This window comes from Diuraphis noxia, unplaced genomic scaffold (assembly GCF_037042655.1).
Source record: "Diuraphis noxia isolate RWA-SAM2 unplaced genomic scaffold, SU_Dnox_SAM2 contig0004, whole genome shotgun sequence".
Taxonomy (NCBI): Eukaryota; Metazoa; Arthropoda; class Insecta; order Hemiptera; family Aphididae; genus Diuraphis; species Diuraphis noxia.
Window position 1 is genome coordinate 17,882,902 of NW_028301714.1, and position 24,727 is coordinate 17,907,628.

Below are 24,727 nucleotides of genomic sequence, written 5' to 3' on the forward strand. Positions count from 1 at the left end.
CGCGTTCTCAGGAGTCCCGCGGCGGACGTGTCTATATATATATATATATATATATATATATATATATGATGTGCGTTTATATAGTGTTTATAGCGGTATATTATAACTTAAAAGTATTATGTCCGAAGCTTCCGCCCCGCACGTCATCGAAAGAAGACGATACTGCGAGTAGTTTTTTTTTCTGTTACTCGTGCGTTTCGGTTATGAACAATTCGACGATAAGAATATGCCAATTTGAAAACGATAATTATGATTATATAACATCATATAATAATATATCTTGACTCTTGAGGTATCGACTGCGGATTGCAGTGATGGTGCGCCAGCTTGGAGCCGTGCAAGGATCAGCGATCGAAATTCTTGTCTTCCCTTAGCTACCATCAAGAAACACATACTTAAGCTTTTTAGTATTTAACAGTTATATTAATGAAAATCTTATTTTTAACGAATAAAAGTAGAACATTTCATTGTGACTTATTGGAATCCCTATCAAGATAATGGAAATAATAGAATAGTCAGACTTGGTTAAGTTATGTAGTTGATTTTGGATTTTTCTGGCAATTTCATTTAGCGTGAAGAAGTTTCAACACTCTTTAGAGACTCGAAATTGCTTAGTGAGTCACGTAGGATGACTGCTTAGAGTATGAGTCTTGTTATTTCTATATTACATATTTTATTGCATGTACCAACTTACATTTATCAATCATGGACTATATTTACTATTTTGACATACGCTTTTAGTTTCCATTGATAAAGTAGTACAATTTTTTTCCCCTATTTTTTTTTATCTAATATTTCTGGTTGCTACTTTTTTAACGTTTGATGCAATAGTCTATAATATTATATATTTATATTCTGTATGAATTCACGATAGTTGCAATTTACTAATAAATAAAATGTGTTTTTATTTTTATATGAAAATTACTAAAACCAACGGATATGTACAGTTATATCAACTGTAAAATAGCCTTCGTCTGTCAAAAATGATCTTTTTCAAAAGAAATGGCAATAGACTAAAGTCATGAATACGATTTGAATTAAATTTACATCAACGAATTAGTAATACAGGATATTTAAAGAGCATCAAAATATTATATTGATACTTACTTCGATATTAAGCGTGGTGCATTGTTGTCATATCGTATAGGTATACAATGTATGTGTATTTAATAATATTATGATTAGTACACAATAATAGGCTTCCCAGGATGTAACATAATACAATAGTTAAACGATATATATATATATATATTTAACTTAGATGAGCATATGCTTATAATGTATTTATTAATTGATATATTTATTAGCAACTATGCGTGAGTGGAGAAAAAAGCAACGTGGAGGTTAATGAGAACCGCCTCCCCGCGGTGACCTCAAGATAACGCTAAATGGTTCTCAAACCTCAAGTATTATATTTTATTAAATATACTCGGTATGTAAACGGAACAGAATTATACAGGTATATACCTACGTGTGTACTCACACTGCTGCCATTCTCTTTTTAACATCAAAATATTATATACAACATATTGTCCACCGTCCCACTACCTATATACGACTGACGTTTTTTATTCGTAATAAAACCAAGTGCGACACGTTTTTGAAACTTTTAGATTGTTATCCGCTGGAGTTGAAAAATATGTCGTGTGACTATTGCTTGAACTTTATTACCATAATTCATTAACGTAGATAAATCACGGCTATGTCAGAAATCTTTGGTAAACTTCCAAATACGCTCAGAATTGTTTATTAAGACATATATTTAGCGCACGCGTTTTTATAATAACCTAACTCATAACGGATTATTATATTCACATTGTTCCTACGTCGCGTGTATTTCTTTTGAACACGGCTTCGTTTGTTTATCTTTCCCCTATTGATTTCTGGGTCAGGAAAATCCATTTCTCACGATAGTGGGTATACTTACGCCTGTCTTGGCCACGACGATCTTCGGATGGAAACGCGTGCATCATATTCACGATCCAACCATTAACTGGTATATAATATAACCAACTGGCGTCGTCGAACCAAGTAAACATTAATAATTATCACACGCGGTTGCAACGTCGGGGTCGGGCCCGAGGTGTCAGCGGCTTTTCAAAAAAAAAAAAAAATAATAATAATAATAAAACAAAATTATAGACGGAGAATAAATCCAACACCATTATGGCGTTGACGGCGACGGTATTTTAATATTATATATTATTATCATTATTATTATACGCTGCATAATAGGTATATAATATTATTAAAATACAGTGTACGTGCCTAGACTTTAACGTGTGCTAACCGCGTTTCGGGCGGTGAGCGCGCGCGTACAATAAACGGGAGCTGAGCGATAGGAAGATGAGAGGAGTGTCGATTTCCAAGATGATGGTAATATAGTATATTATACACATTATAAAAACGAAAACGTCCGAATCGATAACATCAAATCAAACACGATGCTGAAACCCGTTTGGCGACTTTCCGTTGGTACCCATCGTATGTGTGCTGCAGTAAAATGTATAAGTATATATACGCGTATTATGTATAGGTACGCACTTAAATATTTTGGATGATTTAATTAAAATGAAAAAAAAATAGTACCTAACAATAATTAGAAAAAATGTTCCTTAAATGGAATTTGTTTTGGTATAATATAATATGCGAGTATTATATATGTTTAACTATTTTATAGTTACACGTTCCTTATTCATCTAATAGTGCGTGTTTATCTCTAACTATATAGATGTGAAATGAAAATCTTTGTATGCGCGGGGTAAACTTTGGGACTACATATCTGATTTATTAATTATAACTATGCATTATTCATTTCGCGTTTTCGAGTTTTTGTAAATTTGTAAATCCATGGTAATTTGTCACGAGACGTTTTGAACACGACTCTCTCTTATGTGCCTTCACAACTCTGTAAGAGTTTTGGCTGTCTCCAAATATTCCTACTTACTATAGTTAGTCAACTCAATACTATTGAAACTTATTATAAAGACAAGCCTTATTATATTATATTGCCTTCAGCCATCTAAGACATGCAATGCGTTTTTGGCATTAACAATAAATATATGATTAAAGAAATGTCTGTAATAGATACAGAAACTTGGGGGACTCAACATAGGATTTTTAAACATTCCAAATCTATGCAAGATAACACAAGTCGTAAAACCAACAATTGGCTGGAGCGTAATTATCTTATCAGCTATCTATAGAATACGGTGACATAGAGTATGAAGTTGGTTTTTCAAATAACGGATTGGTATTTGTATATTCCGAGATGCGATATGAAATGAACGGTATAGAAATACAAAAATTGAAATCACCTGGAGTGTCGTCTTGCTTGAAAGTGTACTGTTCGTATACTCCAAACGATTTGAATGCATTAGGAAATGCGGCTTGGGACTCAGCAATGGATAGTGAAGATATCAAAATTGTATGACCAATAATATATTTTCCGGATGTATGTAAAACATGTTTTCGGATTTCGTCATGATTACAAAAATATATTACTCAATTGCAATCAGCAGCTGATTTTAAATCGCGTATCTTCCGACCTTGATGTAGTGGGCAAATGCGCAACCACTGCCGTCGATAAAAATAAAAAAATTACAATTTAACTGACCAAGGTGACTTGGAAGATGCCTATTATCAAAGTCAGTGAGTGATAAAGAAAAATTAAAGTTATTGAAAGTATTAGATTCTCGTAGAACGTCATCGCGCGCGTTCAGAATCTGGGATCTATGCGAGTATCCCGTGCTCCCTAGAAATAATTCTCATTCGTGGACTGTTAAGTCTAGCAGCTTACTCGAAAAACCAAGGATTGTTTTGTTTGGATTACAAACAAGTAGAAAAAACAATATCGAACCTGACGCTGGGTGGTTTGATCACTGTCAATTAAAAAATCTTAAGGTACACTTAAATTCTGAAGTGTATCCATATGAACACTTTCGAGCTGATTTTAAAAATAATACCACCAGCATACTCTACAAAGCTTATACAGACTTTCAAAAATCGTATTACGAAAGAGATTATTGTGAACCATTGTTATCAAAAAGTATTTTTCAACACCATGTGCCAATCGCTGTTGTTAATTTGTCGTACCAGAACGACAACGTTAAATCATCAACCGTAGACCTACGAATTGAATAAATTTGAAACGAATACAGTTATTCCAGAAAAGACTACAGCTTATTGTTTAATACTACATGACCAGATTTATAACTTATAATCAGTTTAGTGGCGATGTTAGGAAATTGTAAAACTTGTAATTATTTTATACATTGTTTTAAATATAAATTGTAAACCTTAATGTAAAAACTTAACCTAATAAATGAAAAAAATTTGTTTGAAGTATCACGCTTGTTTTTATTTTACACAAAATTATTTAAACAATATCATTAGAAAATAGTTTGCGTATTGCGCTCTGCTTATTTAATTTTTTCGTGGGCTTGTCTGTGAAATCGAGAATAGATGGGGAGTGGTCGTCTATTATCGCTGGCGAGGATGACTGTAAACTGATAGGAGCATCGTTCTCATTGATAAACTAAATAATAATAATTTGTTAATATAAAATAAATATAATTAAATTAAATTTATGTATATTACCATGTTAATGGATCCATCGTTTACATAAGGTGCTAGGCATGTTGGTGAAGTATACCAGGGAGGCCGCTGTGCACAATTGTCCGAATTAAATCCATCAGCTGTGTCGTCTAAACATTCGAATGATGGTGAACTGGTAGGCTTGTCATGTGATAGCATTGGAGACATGGACACGATTTAAGATAGTATGGTTGCCCAACGAATCATGATAAAGTGTACTGAAATCACTATTAAAAACAGCTGGAAAATTAATCACCAGCGCTTGAATGTAACAGCGGCTATAGTTTATAAGCTCAAATACCGCGCAGAGTGGCGCGCTGTTTAGTATATTTCTTATTTTCTTCGTGATTTACGATTAAAATTATAACGAATGACTTAAAACATAGAAGTATGTAAGTAAGTAATAACAATTTTGATAAATATAAATTAAAATACTTTAATCTCTTTCTATGCTTTAGTATTTTGTAAATAATAAATCAAATAAATACCTATTTAAAATTTATTCAGCGAAAAAATTGTATATAATACAAATGTTAATATACCATTAAATTATATGAAACACAAAATAAAACTTAATAATACCACCCATCATGTGTTAACCAACTTTGAAAGTTTTTTTAAACTTTATTTTGTTTTTTATTGTTTTGGTTTAGTTGATAGCTGTGTTGCCTCATTCTCATGATCAGATAGTATGTGCAGATATCTGTTATCATATCTATTTGATGTTCAATGCATGGAAAATTAATATTGACATTTTTTCTAAAGAAATCTTCAAATATATATATCTTCAAAAACTGTAGGTTAGGAATTGAGGATAATATCACATAATAGACTTATTCTGTATTACTGTGGTAATAGGTAAATATTTGATATTCGTAAAGCGCGGGAAAAAATAATAAGCTCGTAAGTTCTGCTTCTATATTGACACACATCATGTCGCAAGCGCTAGTGGTCAATTTTCCAGCTGTTCTGGATATTTAATTTGGTTGCCAGTTTAAAACGATCTTATCATAGGTCGTCGGGCAACCATACTATCCTTAAATCGTGGACATGGATGAGTATCTTGGTGGTGATAAGGGTGAAATGAGCCTCACTTCGGATTCTGTGAATAACTAAAAATATTAAAATATATTAAATATTTTTACAAGTGATATGATTTTAAGGTTTACCTCGGGTGACATTTCCCCACTCCATCGTTGTGCCCATTGTTCAGCCAATTGTGATGAAGCATACATTTTGAGTTGACAGATGAAATTTATATCATTTTTTGGAATTTTTGAAATTACACTTTCGTCGCGTATATTTTTGATAAATGTCATCATTTCATCGGGTGTTTTCGGTGGTGAATCAACTTTTGGAGATTCAATATTGATATAGTTTAAAAACATATCGAATTTTTTTAAGACGGCTAGTTGTGTTATAATTGTTTTTCGTGTAATCGTTTCAAATATGCACCATTCCAAATATTGAACATGAATAAGATCCTCCCGATTTAACAGTACTTGACATTCAGTTTGTGTTTTTGATTCGATGACAAGCACATTTTCCCCTTGGTACACCATACTGGACGGCGAAATAATTTCGGTTTCCAGAAATAAATTTCGCTTATATTTTTGTGGTTTATCCAAAATAAACGATAATATATTTCCCATCGGCGAAAATATACGTTTTAGAAAATCCGGTGTTATTTTAACATGGCGCGATGGTGTTAATAAATGAACGGTGACTTGAAATTTTTCAGACGGGTCAATACCGATATGCATAAACTTACGAGCTGCAAAGTCGAATGTGTAGCTTGTGGAATGAATGAGTTCAGCTGGCGGTGTTGGAGAAATATATGTAAAATTCTTCTTTTTCTTATAAATTTCTTCCATATTTCTAATAGAACCAGCCATGTTCATAATTATTTTTGATAGTACAAACACACCTTAAAACTCACTAAAAATTTTAAAGACTGAGCGTTTACGTGCACAACGGTGTAACGCAGTAGACGGACTAAAAGACTACCGGCTCTTTCAGTCAAGAATCACTACTGGGAGTGATTTTAGTGGGGCTGGTATATGGCAAATTGATATTTAATTGATTGACAATTTACATACGTCCGGCAGAAGGTACTAATACCTACTCAATGTCTCTTATTGTCAATACGTCTATCAATTTAAATGGTTTTGCTGGGGGTGAGGTACGGTGAGTTGGGTGAGTGTGAGGTTTTTGAATCGTCTATTTAATCCTACTTATTTAAAAACATTTTAAGTTCATTTAATTGATTTTCAAATCCATAACCTAAATAAGGTTTGGGGAAACCAAAGTTTCATGTTGGTACCACGAAAAAAGTGATAAAATAGATCTAAAACAATCATTTTTTAAACAAAACAAAAACATTTCTTCAATATCTAATTTTTTTTAATATTTTAAGATCCATACAACAACTATTATTCATTGAACATTTTTTAATTCATATTTTTTCGAATAAATTCTTAAAGCTCAGTATGTTCGTTATAATACATTGACATTCTGTCCTAGCTCTTTTTCCGTGCTAATCTATCCAAAGTTAATGATTTGTGGATTCAATTCCATAATAATAGTGTTATTATTAATTTAAATATAAACTTGTTTTCCAACTGAAATTTTCTATAAAATTGAAAATTTTTTTGTTGCATAATATACTATAAATTTAATTCAATTTTGTGGTTGTTTCAATATTATACAATATACTTTTAATATATTGGTAAGATTTCATAATATTATATGTATGACTATAAAGACATAGTGTTGTGCATATTTTAGACTATATTATATCTATTGTTATTCTAAGTGCATATTTTATATACATTTTTAATTTGGAATTAAATTTTTCTTTAAAATATATTGTATTAATTTAGGTGTAAACCTATAAGCATATTCAAGGAAATTAGTGTGGGTTGAGTTTTTCTCGTCTGTGAGACCATTTATGAACATTTATAGTTGAAATTATGAATCACCGATATGATTTAACAAATGTTTTCAATTTTTAAACAACGAACTCACATTTATGTATCATATTCCAGAGCATATTTTAAGTAATTTTCACTGGGTGGCACTTCAATAAAATTGTCTACCAGAGGAACATAGAAAGAAAATCAACTCTCCTATCTTAACAATTTTGATATAGGTTTATTAACTGTACTCTACTGAAAAATACATCTACAAGTTGTATATAGGTTTATTTATTGAGAATTTTAGATATTATTATTATATCAAAATAGCCGATTTTTCAATAATAAAACTTTGATAAAATAAGTAGAACAGAGTATATATATTTCTATCAGTATCTGTATTTAAAAAAATACGTGTTAAAATTTAAAAATATATGTTAAATTATATTATGGAAAAAAATGATTGTATAAATTCTTGATTCTGGTATAGCTCTGGGTCAGGTAGTTACCTTCTTTTCTCTTTAGATTCCAGAAACTTAGCATTTTAATGACAGCTATATTATAATAGTATACAGTCAACAAACAGGATAAGATCATTACTATTTATTAATACTAAAATTCGTCCAATATGGGCTTTTATAGCAAATTACGGACCGATTGAAAAATATTTCTCGAATGGCTGAGACTATCCAATCCGGCCCTAGACGAGTATAAGTATTTGATATTTCAATCACAGAACAATGCTATGAAATATGAATACTTCTAAACAATTGTATAAAAGTAGTATAAAATTATGGTATGGTCGCCTCGCTTGTCTTTCATCAGGAGTACAGGACGAAAATTCAAAATGTGTAGAAAATTAGAAATGCTGTAATATAGCACCTTATTCGCACTCAACCTTCAATTTACGGCGACGATCGACAACTTCCGAAGAAATTGATAGCATTGTTAAAATTACGTGTATTATTTTCGTACTACATCAGTACAACTATATCTATTCGTATAATTTATATTATCAATAGGTATATAATATAAACAATTCCGACAAAATAGTTGTGAGCATGTGACATGTTCTACATTCAATAAAATATTATTATTGTTTATTAAATAGTATGGGATAAACTATACAAGAGTCGAAAGCTTAAAATAGTTTTATGTTCTTTATACATATATACATAATAATTGACATTGATACCTATCGGTCGTTATGAGAATGTATTAGTCAGTGACAGTGTGGCACGATCACCCACCAGTGGGTAGCATTAAAATATCACTGGGGGGCACTAGTGCCCCGTACTTTGTATGTTAAAGTATGCTATGTCATATTCTGTTGCATATTTAAACTTTTTAGGGATATGTGGTCTGTAGTCTATATTTATATAACTATATACAAATGTTCCTGCAACTAAGAAAAATAACTGTCCCATAGATAACTACAGCTTACATCTGAACTAATTAAAATACCTCGTCGATAGCAAAACATGTGTTTTATTTTAATATGCATTTAACGCTGTAATGCATGTTAAAATATATTTGTATGTATATATTATCAAACGAATACATACATTTATTTTATACATTTTGATAAAGTTATCAGCTATGTATGACAATAATAATGTATGCACTCGTTTATATTGTGGACCTCGTGGGGCTGTTTCATTCATACACAAACGACAAACAAATATACTTTATAATATAATATATACTTCGCTTAGTTTACAATATACCTAATATTCATCAGCTCTATGCGACGTTGTGCTTGGGTGGTAACATTATATAGCGTGTATACTGCAGTACATAATAATATAATGTACTGCATCGTACTTTTACGACTTGTAATGTATATTTATTTTATATCCGAAGAACTCTTTCGCTCATCAGTATAGGTATCTACATCGATATTTTGTATTCTTTCTTTTTTCTGTTGCGGTCGTATAATATGTATATTATAAGAACCAGGTTAGGTACAACGTGTATTACCATATATAATAATATATCTATATCATACATGCCGCTGTATACTCGTAGAATGTATTAATATATTATGATATAATACGATATTAGATGTACTCACTATTTTTTCTCCCCATACGTAACTACACATCAAATTAAAAATAACAGAGCTCTAAACGTGTATTATTGTATGACATAAAAATATTGCAAGTATCGTGTGAGGTCAACGATGGGCTATATAGAACAACCTTACAACTTACAAGTGTATTTATAGTTTGAATAGAGTAGCACTATTCACATTCGAGTATTTATAAGGATTAGGTACCATGATAACCGTTCATGTTACACCCCAGCATCAACTAATGTTATTATACTTATTAAGACCAAGAATTAGCCATACTTTGAGTTTACTTTAAAAAAGGATTAGAAGACGTAATGATGGGTTCTACTTACTGAGAAAAGATTAAGTAATTAAAACGTTTATTCGAATATCATAAATATAAATAAACCAAATTTAGAAAAAACCTTAATAGTCCACAAAATTTCAACTCTAATATAATTACAAAATATGTAGGTATCTTCAGATAGTTTTAAACAACTTCCCCTCAAGGTCAATGATGAGTGCGATCAAGTTTTTATGTTTAGGGGTACGTCAGCAAGTGTTTAATAATGTATAATATAATATACATAAACTTTATAACAAACTTTATAGGTACAATTACAGTACGAGGTATATATAAATATATTACTCACACGTACATATATTCACGTCAAGACCGTCGTGGTGTATTGAAATATTGTTGTGTTTTTTAAACGACGTAATGGACAACATAAAATTTCCATTACAATGTGTATAATATTATTGTGTATTATCATAATATCGCAGTTAACATGAGAGCGGGCGCCCGAATTTCAACCCCTCTAGATTCGGTACCACGATTTACCTGTAGATGTGTATGAGGAACCCGTACAGTTTTTAATAATTTACAAGTCGTCGTCGGCGGCGGTGGTTAAATGAGAAGGCACTACTCGTCCATTATTATTATTACCATCATTGTATAATATACCTAATAGTTACAACGCGTAAATCTCTGTACCGCGAGTTATGATCTGTTACCCCAGTGCTACATATTATGATATTATATTATACAAACCATGGTGTAACCACCAGTGTATTTATTTATTAATAAATCATTTACATAATATTTTTTTTGGTTCAGGTACCGCGTCATTATAATATTATAAAATATTGGGTACTTTATTACTCCATCGCGAAGTCCGGTTAGGATGTATCGGTGAGGTTTTCTAAGTACTTAGGTTCCAGCTTTGCGTTAAGTAGAATAATTAATAATAAAAAATAAAATAAAGTTAATAATAAATTAAGTTAGTAATATGCCATAATATAATAACGTCTGACAAGAGATGTATTTTACATATGTTTTTTTTCGATTTGCTTCGACTGTACAGTCTAAGTTTGGATTGTACTCTAGTCGTCATCGATGTCACGACTAGTCCATATGATCAGTTTTGTCATTTTTAATGCCTGTTTGGATTTTTGTGTCCCGGTTCCAGTATTTTTAATTACAGCAAGTTTAATGACAATTTAAAAGGATACATCTTAAATATTTTTAATTCACAGATTCTATTTTAATTTTTAATACGTTCCATTCGATGTAATTGACATGATTTTCTATTAAATGTAATACCTAGCTAAACTTGTGAAAATTATCCAATGTAAAACTTAGCTTTTTCCGATCAATTTTCAAAATTATATGTTTAGTTAAAATCATGTCTATACATATAGGTACAAGGTGTAACAGATAGAACTGACTTTTGGAATAACTTTTGTTCAAATTAATATTTTTATTTATTTTTTGTTCATTAAGTGACCCTATTTTTTTTCGGATTAATTCAAAATAGCCTATTTGTGAATCTGATTATAAAAACATTTTGATTGAAAAAAGATTTATCTATGTCAAGTACCTAGTTTATATTTTAGAATTTTTTTTTTGGTTTGAATTAATTTGGAACGTAATAACATTTTTAAAAATATGATTTTTGAGAATTTGCTGACATGAATATTTATTTATTATATTAATAAATATATAATATAAAATATTTTTTTCATGCGTTAAATTAGCATATATTTTTTATTTTTTGGTTTTGTCTTTCTGTTATACCCTGTATGTGTATATATATCTATATAATTGGAGTTGATATTAATTAATTGTTTTTTTGAATTTAAATCCTTAAGAAAAGGGTAATAAAAAGATTATTGCCTGTTACGGCCGGCCTTCACGACAAACGCAATAGCCTTATGGTAAATACAATGAGATATCAACCACGATGTTGCTGGTTCGATTCCGGTCAAGGGAACCATCTTCTTTGGATTTTAATTCTTAAAGAAGTAATACTTTAATCGCGTATACTCGCTACACAGGCTTTTTACTTTTTTTTGTGTTTTTTCATAAATTAAAATTATTAATTTTTTTTTTCATTATTATATTTTAAAATGTCCCATACAATATCATAAAAATATCCACCGAATATCTTCACTGTGTTTTTAATATTAATTTAGTATCTGTATATATTATGTCTCTTGCGTATTTTTTGATATTATAAGAATATTGTACAGTTGTCTTATGAACCAACTTTTCATATTGCTCACATAACCAACATAATATATTCAAATGATATATTTGTCAAGATATATATTTTGAAATATTTCAATGATATTGTAAACAAGATATATTTTCAAATATTTAAATGGTAATAATAGAAAAATATTAAATTCTTTTTATTTTGTGAATATCACATTTTTAAAGTATGATTTATAATTAGAATAATTATGAACAAATATTAATCTGATATCAATTTATTTATATTTAGTAAATATCTCTTTTAATTTTATTTTAATATGGTACTATATATATTTTTTAATTATAAATTTAATGTTTGCATTATAAAAAACATAAACTCAATATTCATACATATAGAATATGTACATTGACATTATAGTTTGTAAACAAGAATTATAAATAGGGAACTAGATAGTTAAAAATAATTATTACAACACATAAGAAGTAATAAGTGTGATTTGGATTTATTATATTCACTATAATACTCATATAAGAAGGAACTATTTAATTTATCACTTAAATTAGTTCATTTACTTATTACTTTTAAATCAAAATTAATAATACAAAATAAAATCATATTTCAACACAAAAATAACATAACGAGTTTCAGAAGTTAAAGTTATTGTGTCAACTGCCCTATCTTTGTTGTTGCGTTTTTATTGAAGAACCATAATCTGATATGTCTGATGTGTACTGAGCTGTAAGAACTTTTTCTTCTGATTCTATTAATGTTTCTGTAAACAAGTCATAGATTGAAAGATATCAGTTCACTAAACATTCAATTAATAACTGTACAGAATATAGGTACACACTGTTTCTGTTCACGAATAACAAAGAGTGAAATTATTTAGTATAAATCAGGGGTGTCTCTTAGGGTAAACTACTCTCTGGTTAAAATAATGTATTTGTATAAAAACTAACCTTGTACAGTATGTGTATTTTCAAATTCTTCTATCACATTCATACAGAGATCATCGCCATCTTCAGGTACTATATTACATTTTTTCATTTTGGTTACTCGATCCAGCTGGTATGCCAGGGACATATATTCCAGGAGTTATTTCTATTTCACCATGTGTCTGGACGCGAATATTGTCTATTTAATTAATAAAAAGTAAATTAAATATAGAATTAAATGAAAATAAATAAAACTTCCACGCACTCGTCGTTAAAATCATCATTTAGCTAATATTCATGTCTTTAAGCTGTAAGCCTGATGGCTGGTCTGTTGTACTCAGAGTGATATCGTTTTCATCTCGAGGCGGTCGAACGTGGCCAACAGCTTGTAAAATAAATATCAAATTGAAATTTTGAAAAAAAAAAATATATATATATATTAAAATAAACATACCGTGAATGTTTTTCATATGTCTGCTTAAAATATCTTTCCGAGAGCACTTTTTACTGCAAATATTACACACTATTTGGTATCCATCATGAGGTTTCATATGTCTGAGCAAACTGTCTTTGCATGTAAACGCAGTCGCACATTTTTCAAAGTTATACAGTACGAGCTTCTGCTAAAGTGGCAATAATATAATAACTGATTAAATGTATGCAAGCGACGGCAAAAATATTCAAACATTCAACTGAGTTGTATACGATAATTATAGCTATGCTGTTTAAGGAGATTAGATCTCTATAGTTTACTAGACGAAAGTGATAACTTCTTAGTTTTATATAACTAATTATATTTCAGCCACGAGTCTCTAATAGGCGGGGGTATTTTCGATTAAATTTTGCTAAATAACTTTTCCCAGGAACTTTTACCGGGAACATTTCCAATGGGACATTACTAGGCGTGACCATACACTCAACTAACGCTCTGAGTGTACGTATTGGCTAATGTTGCTAGCTCTGATTGTAGTTACATCAGGGGCGGATCCACAGTTTTCCAACTGTGGGTTAGGCCATAACAAGAGGCCGCTTATTAAGGTTAAAACTTGACTAGAAATCTATACTTGTGTGCAATAAAGAATAAATAATAATAATATATTTCATAGGTATTTTATTATATTAAATTGATTTGTCTATATTTTAGATCAATCTGCCATCTTAAATACTGAAAAAATGCAGTATCAAAATATCAAATCCCAGTAGTTATAACAAATTTAGACCAAGATGTTGCTTATGTTACTAATGAAATTGAAGGTAAATAAAATAAAATATTATTAATTTATTACAAAATAAATAACATTATAATATCATAAAATATTGGGTACTCTATTACTCCATCGCGAAGTCCGAAGGATGTATCGGTGAGATTTTCTAAGTACCTAGGTTCCATAAGAAACCATATTAGATAATCGCCATACTGAGGTTAACTTTCGAACTTTAATATGAAATTCTTCTATCTCATATTCAAATTTAAGCTGAGTAAAACTTCAGCTATTGTGTGAGCCATGACCACACCTCTAATTTCCATTTCAGACGACGCTCCAGATAAGTACGCCTATGTAATTATTTGTTTTAAAATTATATAAGTGAAATATTATTGTTAATACTTACAACACTTTCTGCCTTTAAAATCACTCCATCGTCGCCTTCAATATCTCAATTGACATATTCGATATAATATGACCAAGGAAACAGGAGCAGACCCACCGTCTGCTCCAAGTTCCATTCTCTGAATTGCATCATGATTTCTGCCCAAATGTTTGTCACCATTATATTACGCTCACTCAGATTTAACTGCGAGCATATTACGCTCACTCAGTTTTAACTGCGAGCAGCAGTAAGATAGATCGTATTCCATCAAATTTAGCATGTCCCATACATGTTATATCCCATTTTCACTATTATAAAAAAAAAAAATAATAATAAATATACTCATTAATAATTATATTAATTTGATATAATTACAGTATTTCATCATCAGAATCATTTTCTTCCTCGCTATTATCTTCAAGGTTTTCCCGTATTTCTGCATGCAGAAAAACATTTATATAAAATTAATTTTATAAAATAAATAAAATAACTATTTAGAGAATATGTATATTAAACACTTTGTGAAATAAACTGGTTAAGGTATGAAGAAAACGAATGATGCGTTGTGCCAGACTGAAAACTCATCATTACCCATAGACCCTTATAGTGTTAAAACATATTTGGAATTGAATACATATAGGATAGAATATGGCTGACCGATGTCTATTGAATTTATAGTTGAAGTGGTGAGTGATGATGAAAGGGTAGTGTGAGAAGTTAGGTAACCTTTAACGATAACATTATAGGAAACATAGTGCTTTTATTAAAAATACTTTACAGGAAATGGTTCCTAATGGTTTTGTGTATAGGCGCTGGCGCCATAAAATATTTTTTTTCGTTCACAAATGTAGCATGGTAAGTTGGATGTGTCCATTCGATTCAATAAGATGGGGTTAGCTGCCAAGTCAGCGTAAAAATTCTCTGTCATAATCTGATATACTAGTGAATCTGAAATAATTATAATAATTAATATATTTCAGATATGTAAAGGTTTGAATATATTTACCTGTATAATTAGTGTACATTAATTGATTCTATCACCCTAGTGTTTCTGCATCACATTATAATGATAATCATACATTAGTGTTTTAGTTATATCTAACACTGAAAACCCTATAGAAAAAAAAAATTAACTAGGTCTGTGTGATGTAAGACAAATTAAATAGTAGATTTACCAGTATAAATAGGCTTGCAAAAATCTATGATTTTAGTTTCTAGTGTAACGGCTGATAGATTTTCATTATAAATAGTGGCATATTTGAAAGTAGTACGGTTAATCAGTTTCTGTAGTCGTATATCGCTTGAAACAAGTTCCATCTTCAATTGCTTTCTCATCGATTCCATTGTTTTCCCTGGAAAATCATAGAAAAGTTACAAAGTTAAAAAAAAATCATACCAATTACTGCATTATTCAAAAGTTTGAAAAGAAATCTTTCTCAAACTCGTTATTTGCTCTTTTCCTCATCTCTGTGTTTAATGCTATATATGATGCAAGCCATTCAAACTGATTAAACTCTATGCACCTATAAAATGTATTGTTATAGAACTGTCATAAAATATTTACTTTTTCGACAATTAATCCGTTTTTAATAGTTTGTTGAAGAATACGGTAATGTATGAGATAATTTTTCTTGGGTGTTCTAATGTTGTTATTAGTTTTTGAACTTTCGAGCCTTTGGGTATACCGTTTTGTGGTAGAAATGATAGGTCGTTGTGTAAGTTATAAAGTTCTTTTGGATAGAATATATCCACCTCATATATCCTCCACAAGGGTGATGTCTTGGTAAATTCGTCCAGCCCCTTCAAGTTAGGTTCAATTCACATGAACTATGGTTAAAATATGTGGATATCGTTTTCCAAATAACTGAAATTATTTATGTAAAACGTAAATGAAAACGCAGGCATACGGTATGGTTAGGTATACGTAGGGTTATGAGCATGAAATGTTCACTCTGAAATATTGAATAATATAATATATGTGAAATATTATAATATTGTATATTACATTTCTACTCTAGATTTAAATTAAAATGATTTTTTATTATTTTTCACAAAAATAAAATATTTCAAAAAAATAAATTTCATGAAATTTTAGAACCCTAGGTATACGTACCTATCGACATATCATGACGTGATACTGGCACATTCTTTAATTTCTTTTTAATCCAGCTCCAGATATCTATGTCCTAATAATATACTCTTCTTTAAAAATTGCTTTTCGCAAATGTGAAAATTTTCTTTTAATTCCATACCCAGTGCATTTTCCCACAAATCTATTGATGTTTTGGGAATACCAATAGTACTAATTCGGTTAGTGGTGGGCATGTTCGGATTTAAAAAATCCGGAGTATCCGAATTGTTCAACTCAATTTTGCTGATCAAAGATATAATAAAACTTAAGTATTAATTTATTGTTAAATTTTCATTAAAATAAAATAAAATAATTTATTTTACCATATATTAAAAATAATTGTAAGCCTAAAGATACATAAAAAACAAATCCATAAATCCTGATAATTCGGGAAATCTAGATAATCATTTTTTTCATTCGTTTAAATTACAATTTACAATTCAGGAAAATATATAGGTCGGACGAAAATAAAGCGAGAAAAAATAAATTATAATTTAAACCACAGAGGTACCAGGTTATTTTATTTTTATGCATTATTACTATTACTTTGATGATTTGATTAAAAATTTAAATTTATTTTTGGGAAGCCATGAAAAGTTTTATAAATTTAATTCAAAATTAAATCAAGAATATAGATAAATTATAATATTAGGTACATAAAAATATATTTTCAATCAACACGAATGACGAAGCTTAGTTTAGTAATTTATTGTCGTAGAATGCTAGCCACGATTAGGTACGCCAAAATATTTAAATCTTCGGAATTCGTCGTGTGGAAACGTTAATTAGCGTTATTATTATTATTTTTTTAATTTTAAAATTCAAACCACGTTACGCTATACGTTTCTATACATCCCATTTACCGTATAAACGTGTCGACTATTTATTTTATACACCGAACGGTTTAAGATTACATAGATATACATGCAGAAGCGCCGTCTGCCGCCACAGCCGATGTACAATAATGAAGACGTATTCCGGCTATTCAAAACGTTCCGAAAAAATGTCAACAGCCGCCATCGTTCGGTGTATCCATTACGCGCGAGGGTCGTTAACAAATATTTCTTATCAGAGGCAGTTACTCATTCTAACGCGCCGTGGACCGACAACGTGTATGCTGTGGTGATGTAGGGGTGGGGGTCACGAGTTACGGTAGATAGAATTGCGAGAGAGAGAGAGAGAGAGTGTCGCGATAGAGGACGAGTGTTGAAAAAATAAATCGAAAAAAATCACTGCCGTCGATGTTAAATACCTGTTCGATTAGGTAGCTGGTAGCCGAATATATAATTACTTATGGAAATCGGTCTTAAGACTCAGTTTCCCACTCGACGACGACACTTTATTACTTTGAAAACGAGAATCGGCTAAGGACACGCGGGACCGTCTCTCCTTCGCATGCGCACTCATTTACAAACATACGTTTTTATTATTAATACAATAATATACGTCTGTCAGTCAATTAGAGTACAGGTTTTTTTATCTATAAATACCGTCGATTTATTTCTTTTCTTGCCGTTCGTCTACGACCGTTTCTCGCGACGGAACACAACAGCGAATGAATAAAAAATGGCCAAGGAATACTAATAACATATAGTTTGATTTTATTTATTGAGTTTTTTCTTTTGGCGAAGCAAATGAGATAGCATCACATGATATCGCATATAAATTATACATATATACATTTATTATGTCGATAACATAATATATTTTATTAACATATATTATTATGTATCATTACGAAGTTCGTATTTTAGCTGTTTTCATTGGAAAGAAGTTTTTCTTAAATTGTACAACCCGAATATCGCAATGTAATACAAATATAAATCAATTCGCTGTTAATATGCCCATAATACGTTATAATAATTGTATGTCTATGTACTAACATATTTTAGTAAATATACGGTATAATCAGAGTGTTTACTAAGCGCAACTTTCAATCGATTAATCTTCGAAGAAATAGCTGCGATTTCGTCCAAAAAATTGAAGACAAATTATGAAAAGTTACGAAATTAATCGTTTGCTAAGCTCCATAGAACTTTTTATAATATCATCCATGATATCTAAGGTCACCAATGTGTACTTATCGCAAGTCCAATGTCTTTGTAAGTATGTATATTAGCAGTGGTGTGCACATGGGGGGGAGGATAGGGGTTAACCCCCCCCCCCATCGGGTCAAGAAAATTATATGATAGTATTTTATATTAATATTACACATCGTATTCTCTTGTCATAACAATTAAAAAGAACTTTATAATCTTTATAATCGTGCTTGTCATTCAATATTTAATCAGATAATTCGACTGGTACCACCATAGAGTAACTCAATGGGTACCACTGATAATTGGCTATATAATTTCTTAATAATATTATCTGTGGAGATATCTAAATTTCAGTGCTACCAGTCGATCCAGCGTAAAATTATCTACAAAACAATAGTATAATATTCAATTTTTAATAACTGACTCGACCACCTTCTCACAAAAACTTTCCAATTATTATTTTAATTATCATATCATTCATAATTATATTTATATTCGTAATTATTGCAAGGTGTATAATTTATAAATTAAAAGTATTAATCCACCATTGAATCATTCCACCTTGATTTAGTTAGTACTCGGTGATTAGTTTTGCTATAGTAGCTGAAATCAGTGAATCTACAATAAGATCACTTTTGAGTTATTTCAAAGTGGAACCTAAAAGATTGAAAACTTCTAAAGATGAAGATGATCCTCAAGAAGTGAGAATTTAATTTGAGTTTTAAACATTTCTGGTGAGGTACCTAATTATTTACCTTTATATATTTTATTGCTTCAGATACCTGAAAAACCACAACTACATGATTGTAATTCAAACAATGATATTTCTACTTCTAGTACTAAATATGTATGTATAACTGTAATATAATATAGTTAAAATTTACTTTTGTTCTTGTATAGTGCCTTATTAGTAGCTTATTATATTAGTATAATATATATATATATTATATTATAGGACTTCCTTTCTAAAAACCTATTTTAATTTGTTTTGCTCAGTACCTAGTGTCTAGATTCTAAGGACTAAAATAGTGATAATCCGGACCTTCTTTGAACCCCCCCCCCCCGTTTTGAAATCCTGGGCACGCCACTGTATATTCCAAGGGAAAACCTCAAAAGAATTAGATAGGTAGTACACCTACCAATATTCTTTAGTCGTTACCAACTAATTCATAAATATTATGCCCTCTCTCCCGACAATTGCTCCTACTTGCACCATGGCTTGTATGCCTATACCTATACTAAGAGCTGCAGGGAAACTTACAGGCCCAATTTTTGAAAACATTGTTGATTTTTTTAAACATTTTCACGGGATCCGCAGCTGGTAGGTCTTGCACGTGCGGAAACCCTGCAAAGACAAAAACCTATTTACCTACGAACGCAAAAATGTTAACACCGCGCAATAACATCTTACGGTGGCGGCAGTACCTATGCACATTGTTGCGTGAGATTGCTCATGGAACGGCATTCCGTCTGATTTCCATCGGAATCTCGGTTAATCGTTCTATAAATATCACGCGTGCGCGACGACGCTAAAATTCTTTTTTTTCCCGCTGAGGCGATTCCGCGGAATTCCTTCGGTTGTCCACGTGCGCTATAATTATGACGTTTATAATATAATACAGGTATTCGCATTGATTATACATCGTATGATTCACTGGTCGTGATTATGCGTTGCTATAATATTAGTTAATTTACTGACAATAGATACCATTAACGGTTGAAGTTAAAATATTAATTCAACTGGAGGTACAATCAATAGTATTAGAGTATAAATACCTTATTTCCCGAACGAATCTACTTCAGATGACGGTACTCAAAGAATGTCGTAGATCTGAATTTAACTATTATAAGCAGTTTATGTAACTGTTATATAAAAGTTATAATAAAATATAAGCTGCAGTCTTATCACGCATAACATTCATTTAGTATCGAATTCAAACTATAGATTGTCAATTGAATATTATTTGAGTAGGTACATACTAAGCGTTTATGATTTACTCCATTAAACGTCTTCGTATATTTTTTTTATGTTTATGATTATACCTACTGTGTATTTTAAATGTACCTGCTTAAATTACGAAGAAAATAATATATGCGACAAAAATAATGCGAAACATTTCAATCGCAATATTACCTTGGCCGGAGATTTCCGTTTTGAAATCCGATAAATATAAAAAAAAAAATGAAAATGTCTATAAAGTGTTGATATTACAGAATCTAGGTATTTATTAATAAGCGTTATTGAATGAGATTCGTTGAAAATCCTCTTAAGCTTTATATATGCACATATACAATGTAATGTGTGTACCGTGTGAATGACTTACCAGCTGACCACCTGCTCAAGACTATGAGAACAAATTTTTTTCAACTGGTTTTGGGTGAATCAGATAATATGGTAATTATTCTTTATAACGCGTAGACGAGTTAGGTTTTTGCACGCGACATAAAACAATACAGTAATTAATAGTTCGCCTGCTACCTGAGAAAAGGTGCAGTAAAACATTTAAATGGCGAGAACAATAGCTAGGTTCTTCCTATAATATATAGATTATCATTCCGATAATATACTATATATCATCAGTAGGGTGCGGATTTGTATGTAATAAAAATTCAAAAATAAGTACATATATATGTATTTAATTTTAACAAAATATGTAATTAAAAATACAATATATGTAAAAAAAAATTTTTATTCTTGACTAAAATATAATAATATTATAAAATGAATATATTAAATCGCCAAATTTTCATCGTCAACAAAACAATTGACAATCATATATTTTTTTAGATTGGAAAAAGTAAATCGACGTCGATTAGGACGCAATATGTTTTTATAGCGGCTAAAGGATCTTTCCACATTAACGGAAGTTATAGGAGCAAATTTAAAAGCTCCTAATTCAGCAACACTAAATTGAAAAGAAGTTTGCATATCGCTGCCGTTATGAATGTTTGCAATACCTTCAATAGTCTTTAAACCTGGGTTTTTATTAAGTACTTGTTCAACTTTTTTTTAAATTTTTATTCCAACCTCTGATGATTCATCAGTGGCGTGAGTATATTATGGTAGGTTGTAATGATGTTCGCAGTTATTGGTAATATGCAGTTAATCGTTGTTTTACTTGATAATTGTCATTTGACAATTAAATAAACTGACTCTTGCAATGGGCCAGATCGATTTACAGTATCCGTTTATTACGTACATTTCCAATAACAAATAAGAATAATAAAACAGGAAATCTATAAAATTTCGATAGGTAGAAGATATACTTTGGGGAAATGCTAATGACATTTAAATTATTTAAACATTGTGATCTAGACTAATTTCACGACAAGTGAATAAGTTGCAACAGTTTTTGTATAGAAATTAAATCTAATTAAATCTTAATCATAATAGAAGCGGTGTACTTAAAATCAAAAAATATTTTACAATCGTACTTTTACATCAAATGAAACTAAACTAGGTATTAGTCAAAAGTAATTTAAATGATAAATCAAAAAAACAACTGTACTGAGGGTAAAAACGAATATTGGCATGTCGATTACCAATAACATCACTCGTCTCATAATCATTGGAATTTATATGGTAATTAAATAATCAAATATTAGTAGTTATATATTATTATGGTAACTATAATAAGTCACAAATAATTAATATGAAGCACCAACGCGATTAAGTGGAATATTGACGATATTTGTATTATGTCTACTTAAACTTACTTAATATACCACTGTTATTTTTGTTCAGATTTTTCAACTGTAAATGTGAACGATTTGTACGCGCAACGAGTATTTTCATAAAAACCGTTAACTTTACCTATACAAAATATATAGTATTATTCTATTTCTATTTATAGCAGTTTCGATAATCACGTTGATGTGTGTTCCAAACAAATCACTATTCTGCAGTATTATAGTGATGCGCACATTACGATGGATTTCGCAATAATCTGCTCGAGTTAAGTATTTGAATATTTAATGTATTTCCCTATAATAATATCATAATAATTACAATACGTCCGTCGTAGTGGCGTATCATGATGTCCACACAATTGCGAGGTTCTAACCTTCAAACTGATGGTATATCAATTTATTCTATACAAACGAGTATTATAAATAATTGTCATCTCGACACAATGTGGCGCAATGACATCTATGACAAAATCATAATAATATTATAACGCATATGCCATGCACATATCATGCGGTGTACCGACGACGGCAGTCGAATGATTGAGCTATAGTGACGTCGATGCAAGTCTCAATCGTTGCCTGTAGCAATAGCGCCTATTGCATACGCTCGGTGTTAACATGAATATAAAATATATATGCAATCGGCCATCACGAGTTTTTAAGGAACTCGAAAACAAAATATATATTAGTATACTTTTGTAATAATAAATAGTATATTTTTTTTTTTTTTTTATTGATTAAAGTACATCGACAACTAGGCCATTAGTAAAATACATTTTTTTTTGTTACATTTTTAGTATTTTAAGTATACATTTTCTAGATTAAATTAAATTATACAATTCTGTTTTTTTAAGAATTTAAAAAAAAAAAAAATAGTATATTTAATTAGCTACCTAATACGGTTTATATGTATGATAACGATAATAATGTTTTGCTCTTGACCAAATGTCATTTCTGAAGGTAAAAACACTACTCGAAGAGTAACTTTAGATTTTTATTTATAATAGGTCTATATAATGTCTAAATAACATCAACAACCGGCAGGACTGGAAAAAACTCGAGTGGTGTTGACCGTCGAGACCCCCAAGATTAACGCCGACAATCGTTTTTCACAATGCATTATATTATTATTATTATTATTATTTAGCTACTGTGCCGTGTCGTAACGACAACCCGACACTAGCTATAATATATGATATTATTATATGACGTGCTCCTCGGCGTAAAAGGAATAATATAAACACTGTCTCCGAGTACGGTGCGAATCAAATCTCAAATAAAATGCGATTTTTTTTTTCACTTTTATCTCCGCTGTGGTGCCGTTTTAGGCGTATCATTAGAGGTGTATAATACTTACACTATTGTATAATAATACAATATATATAATACATACTGTATATGTGTGTTTCTTCGTAGGTGTTGTTTGCGGAGGCTTACTTATACTTATAAGTTACATATATAGCTAGGTACCTATATTTGTGTTTATGTGTGTGTGTGCGGCTCGCTTGCTAGACAATTGGCCGCTCGATGCAATAATATAATACCGTCACCGCGAAATTGATGATTATTCACGCCTCAAGTTCGTTATGCGATTTACCGAGGTATGAAAATAAAAGCATTATCGCGTTATTATAAGATTATAATATTTATTCAAATTCTGTTCACGCTCTCTAGAATCCGTGCCTGTTATTTGTACGGTCAGATCGCGTGTCACCATTATAAATATCCCGATGCAGCAACCTCATAGATCTGATGTGCGATTTATTGCTTATAATTACTATACTATGCATAGAACACATAGGTTCCATTGATCATTATGAAATATCATTGGAGTGTAAATCTAACAGACTCGTTTTCACTGAACTTTATACAATATATTGTATTATGATTGCTTTCCGGTCTGTAATATAATATGACCCATATATTTAACATACATATACAGGGTGCAACAGTATACCCACTATTTGACAAATATAGTACTATTTGTAATGGAAATTGTAACATTTTTCATAAAATTATTAATTTCTACCAAGATTCAACATTTTTTGGTTCATTTAGACTTTTACTTAGTAAAGTAAGTTATTACCTTTAAACATAATACGTGTCTATTGAACCTTAATTTTCACAAGTTCTTAAATTAATGAAGGTTAAAAAAAAAATGTAACGTATTTCATATTATAATTTTTGAATGGTATAATTTAATATTTTTAACCATTTCATACTAAAAATTGAATTAAATAGAAGATCTGTAAAGAAAAATGTACTAACCTTTTAAAT

General features: G+C 30.4%; 2 protein-coding genes and 1 long non-coding RNA gene across 7 annotated transcripts in view; 1 reads left to right on the forward strand and 2 right to left on the reverse strand.

The window, feature by feature from the left end:
* Nucleotides 1-14,236, forward strand: part of LOC107166486 (uncharacterized) — a 155,090-nt gene extending 140,854 nt beyond the window's left edge. For 3 of the 5 annotated variants that reach the window (XM_089227101.1, XM_089227099.1, XM_089227100.1), the window contains one exon: nucleotides 14,145-14,236. In XM_089227101.1, coding sequence (XP_089083227.1) covers nucleotides 14,145-14,203 — 59 coding nt within the window. In that variant the 3' untranslated portion in view covers nucleotides 14,204-14,236. The remainder of the gene's footprint in view (nucleotides 1-14,144) is intronic. The other 2 variants (XM_089227104.1, XM_089227103.1) reach the window with 2 other exon arrangements.
* LOC107166482 (uncharacterized) lies at nucleotides 5,634-6,491 on the reverse strand. Its single transcript, XM_015515167.2, has 2 exons — nucleotides 5,766-6,491; nucleotides 5,634-5,708 (listed from the first exon to the last, which is right to left on the reverse strand). The coding sequence occupies exons 1-2, from the start codon at nucleotides 6,489-6,491 to the stop codon at nucleotides 5,634-5,636; spliced, it is 801 nt and encodes a 266-aa protein (XP_015370653.2).
* LOC149055793 (uncharacterized) lies at nucleotides 12,732-13,325 on the reverse strand. The gene is made up of 2 exons (XR_016191445.1): nucleotides 13,025-13,325; nucleotides 12,732-12,837 (listed from the first exon to the last, which is right to left on the reverse strand). It is a non-coding gene; the product is annotated as an uncharacterized LOC149055793 (long non-coding RNA).
* Nucleotides 14,237-24,727: the final 10,491 nt, after the last annotated feature.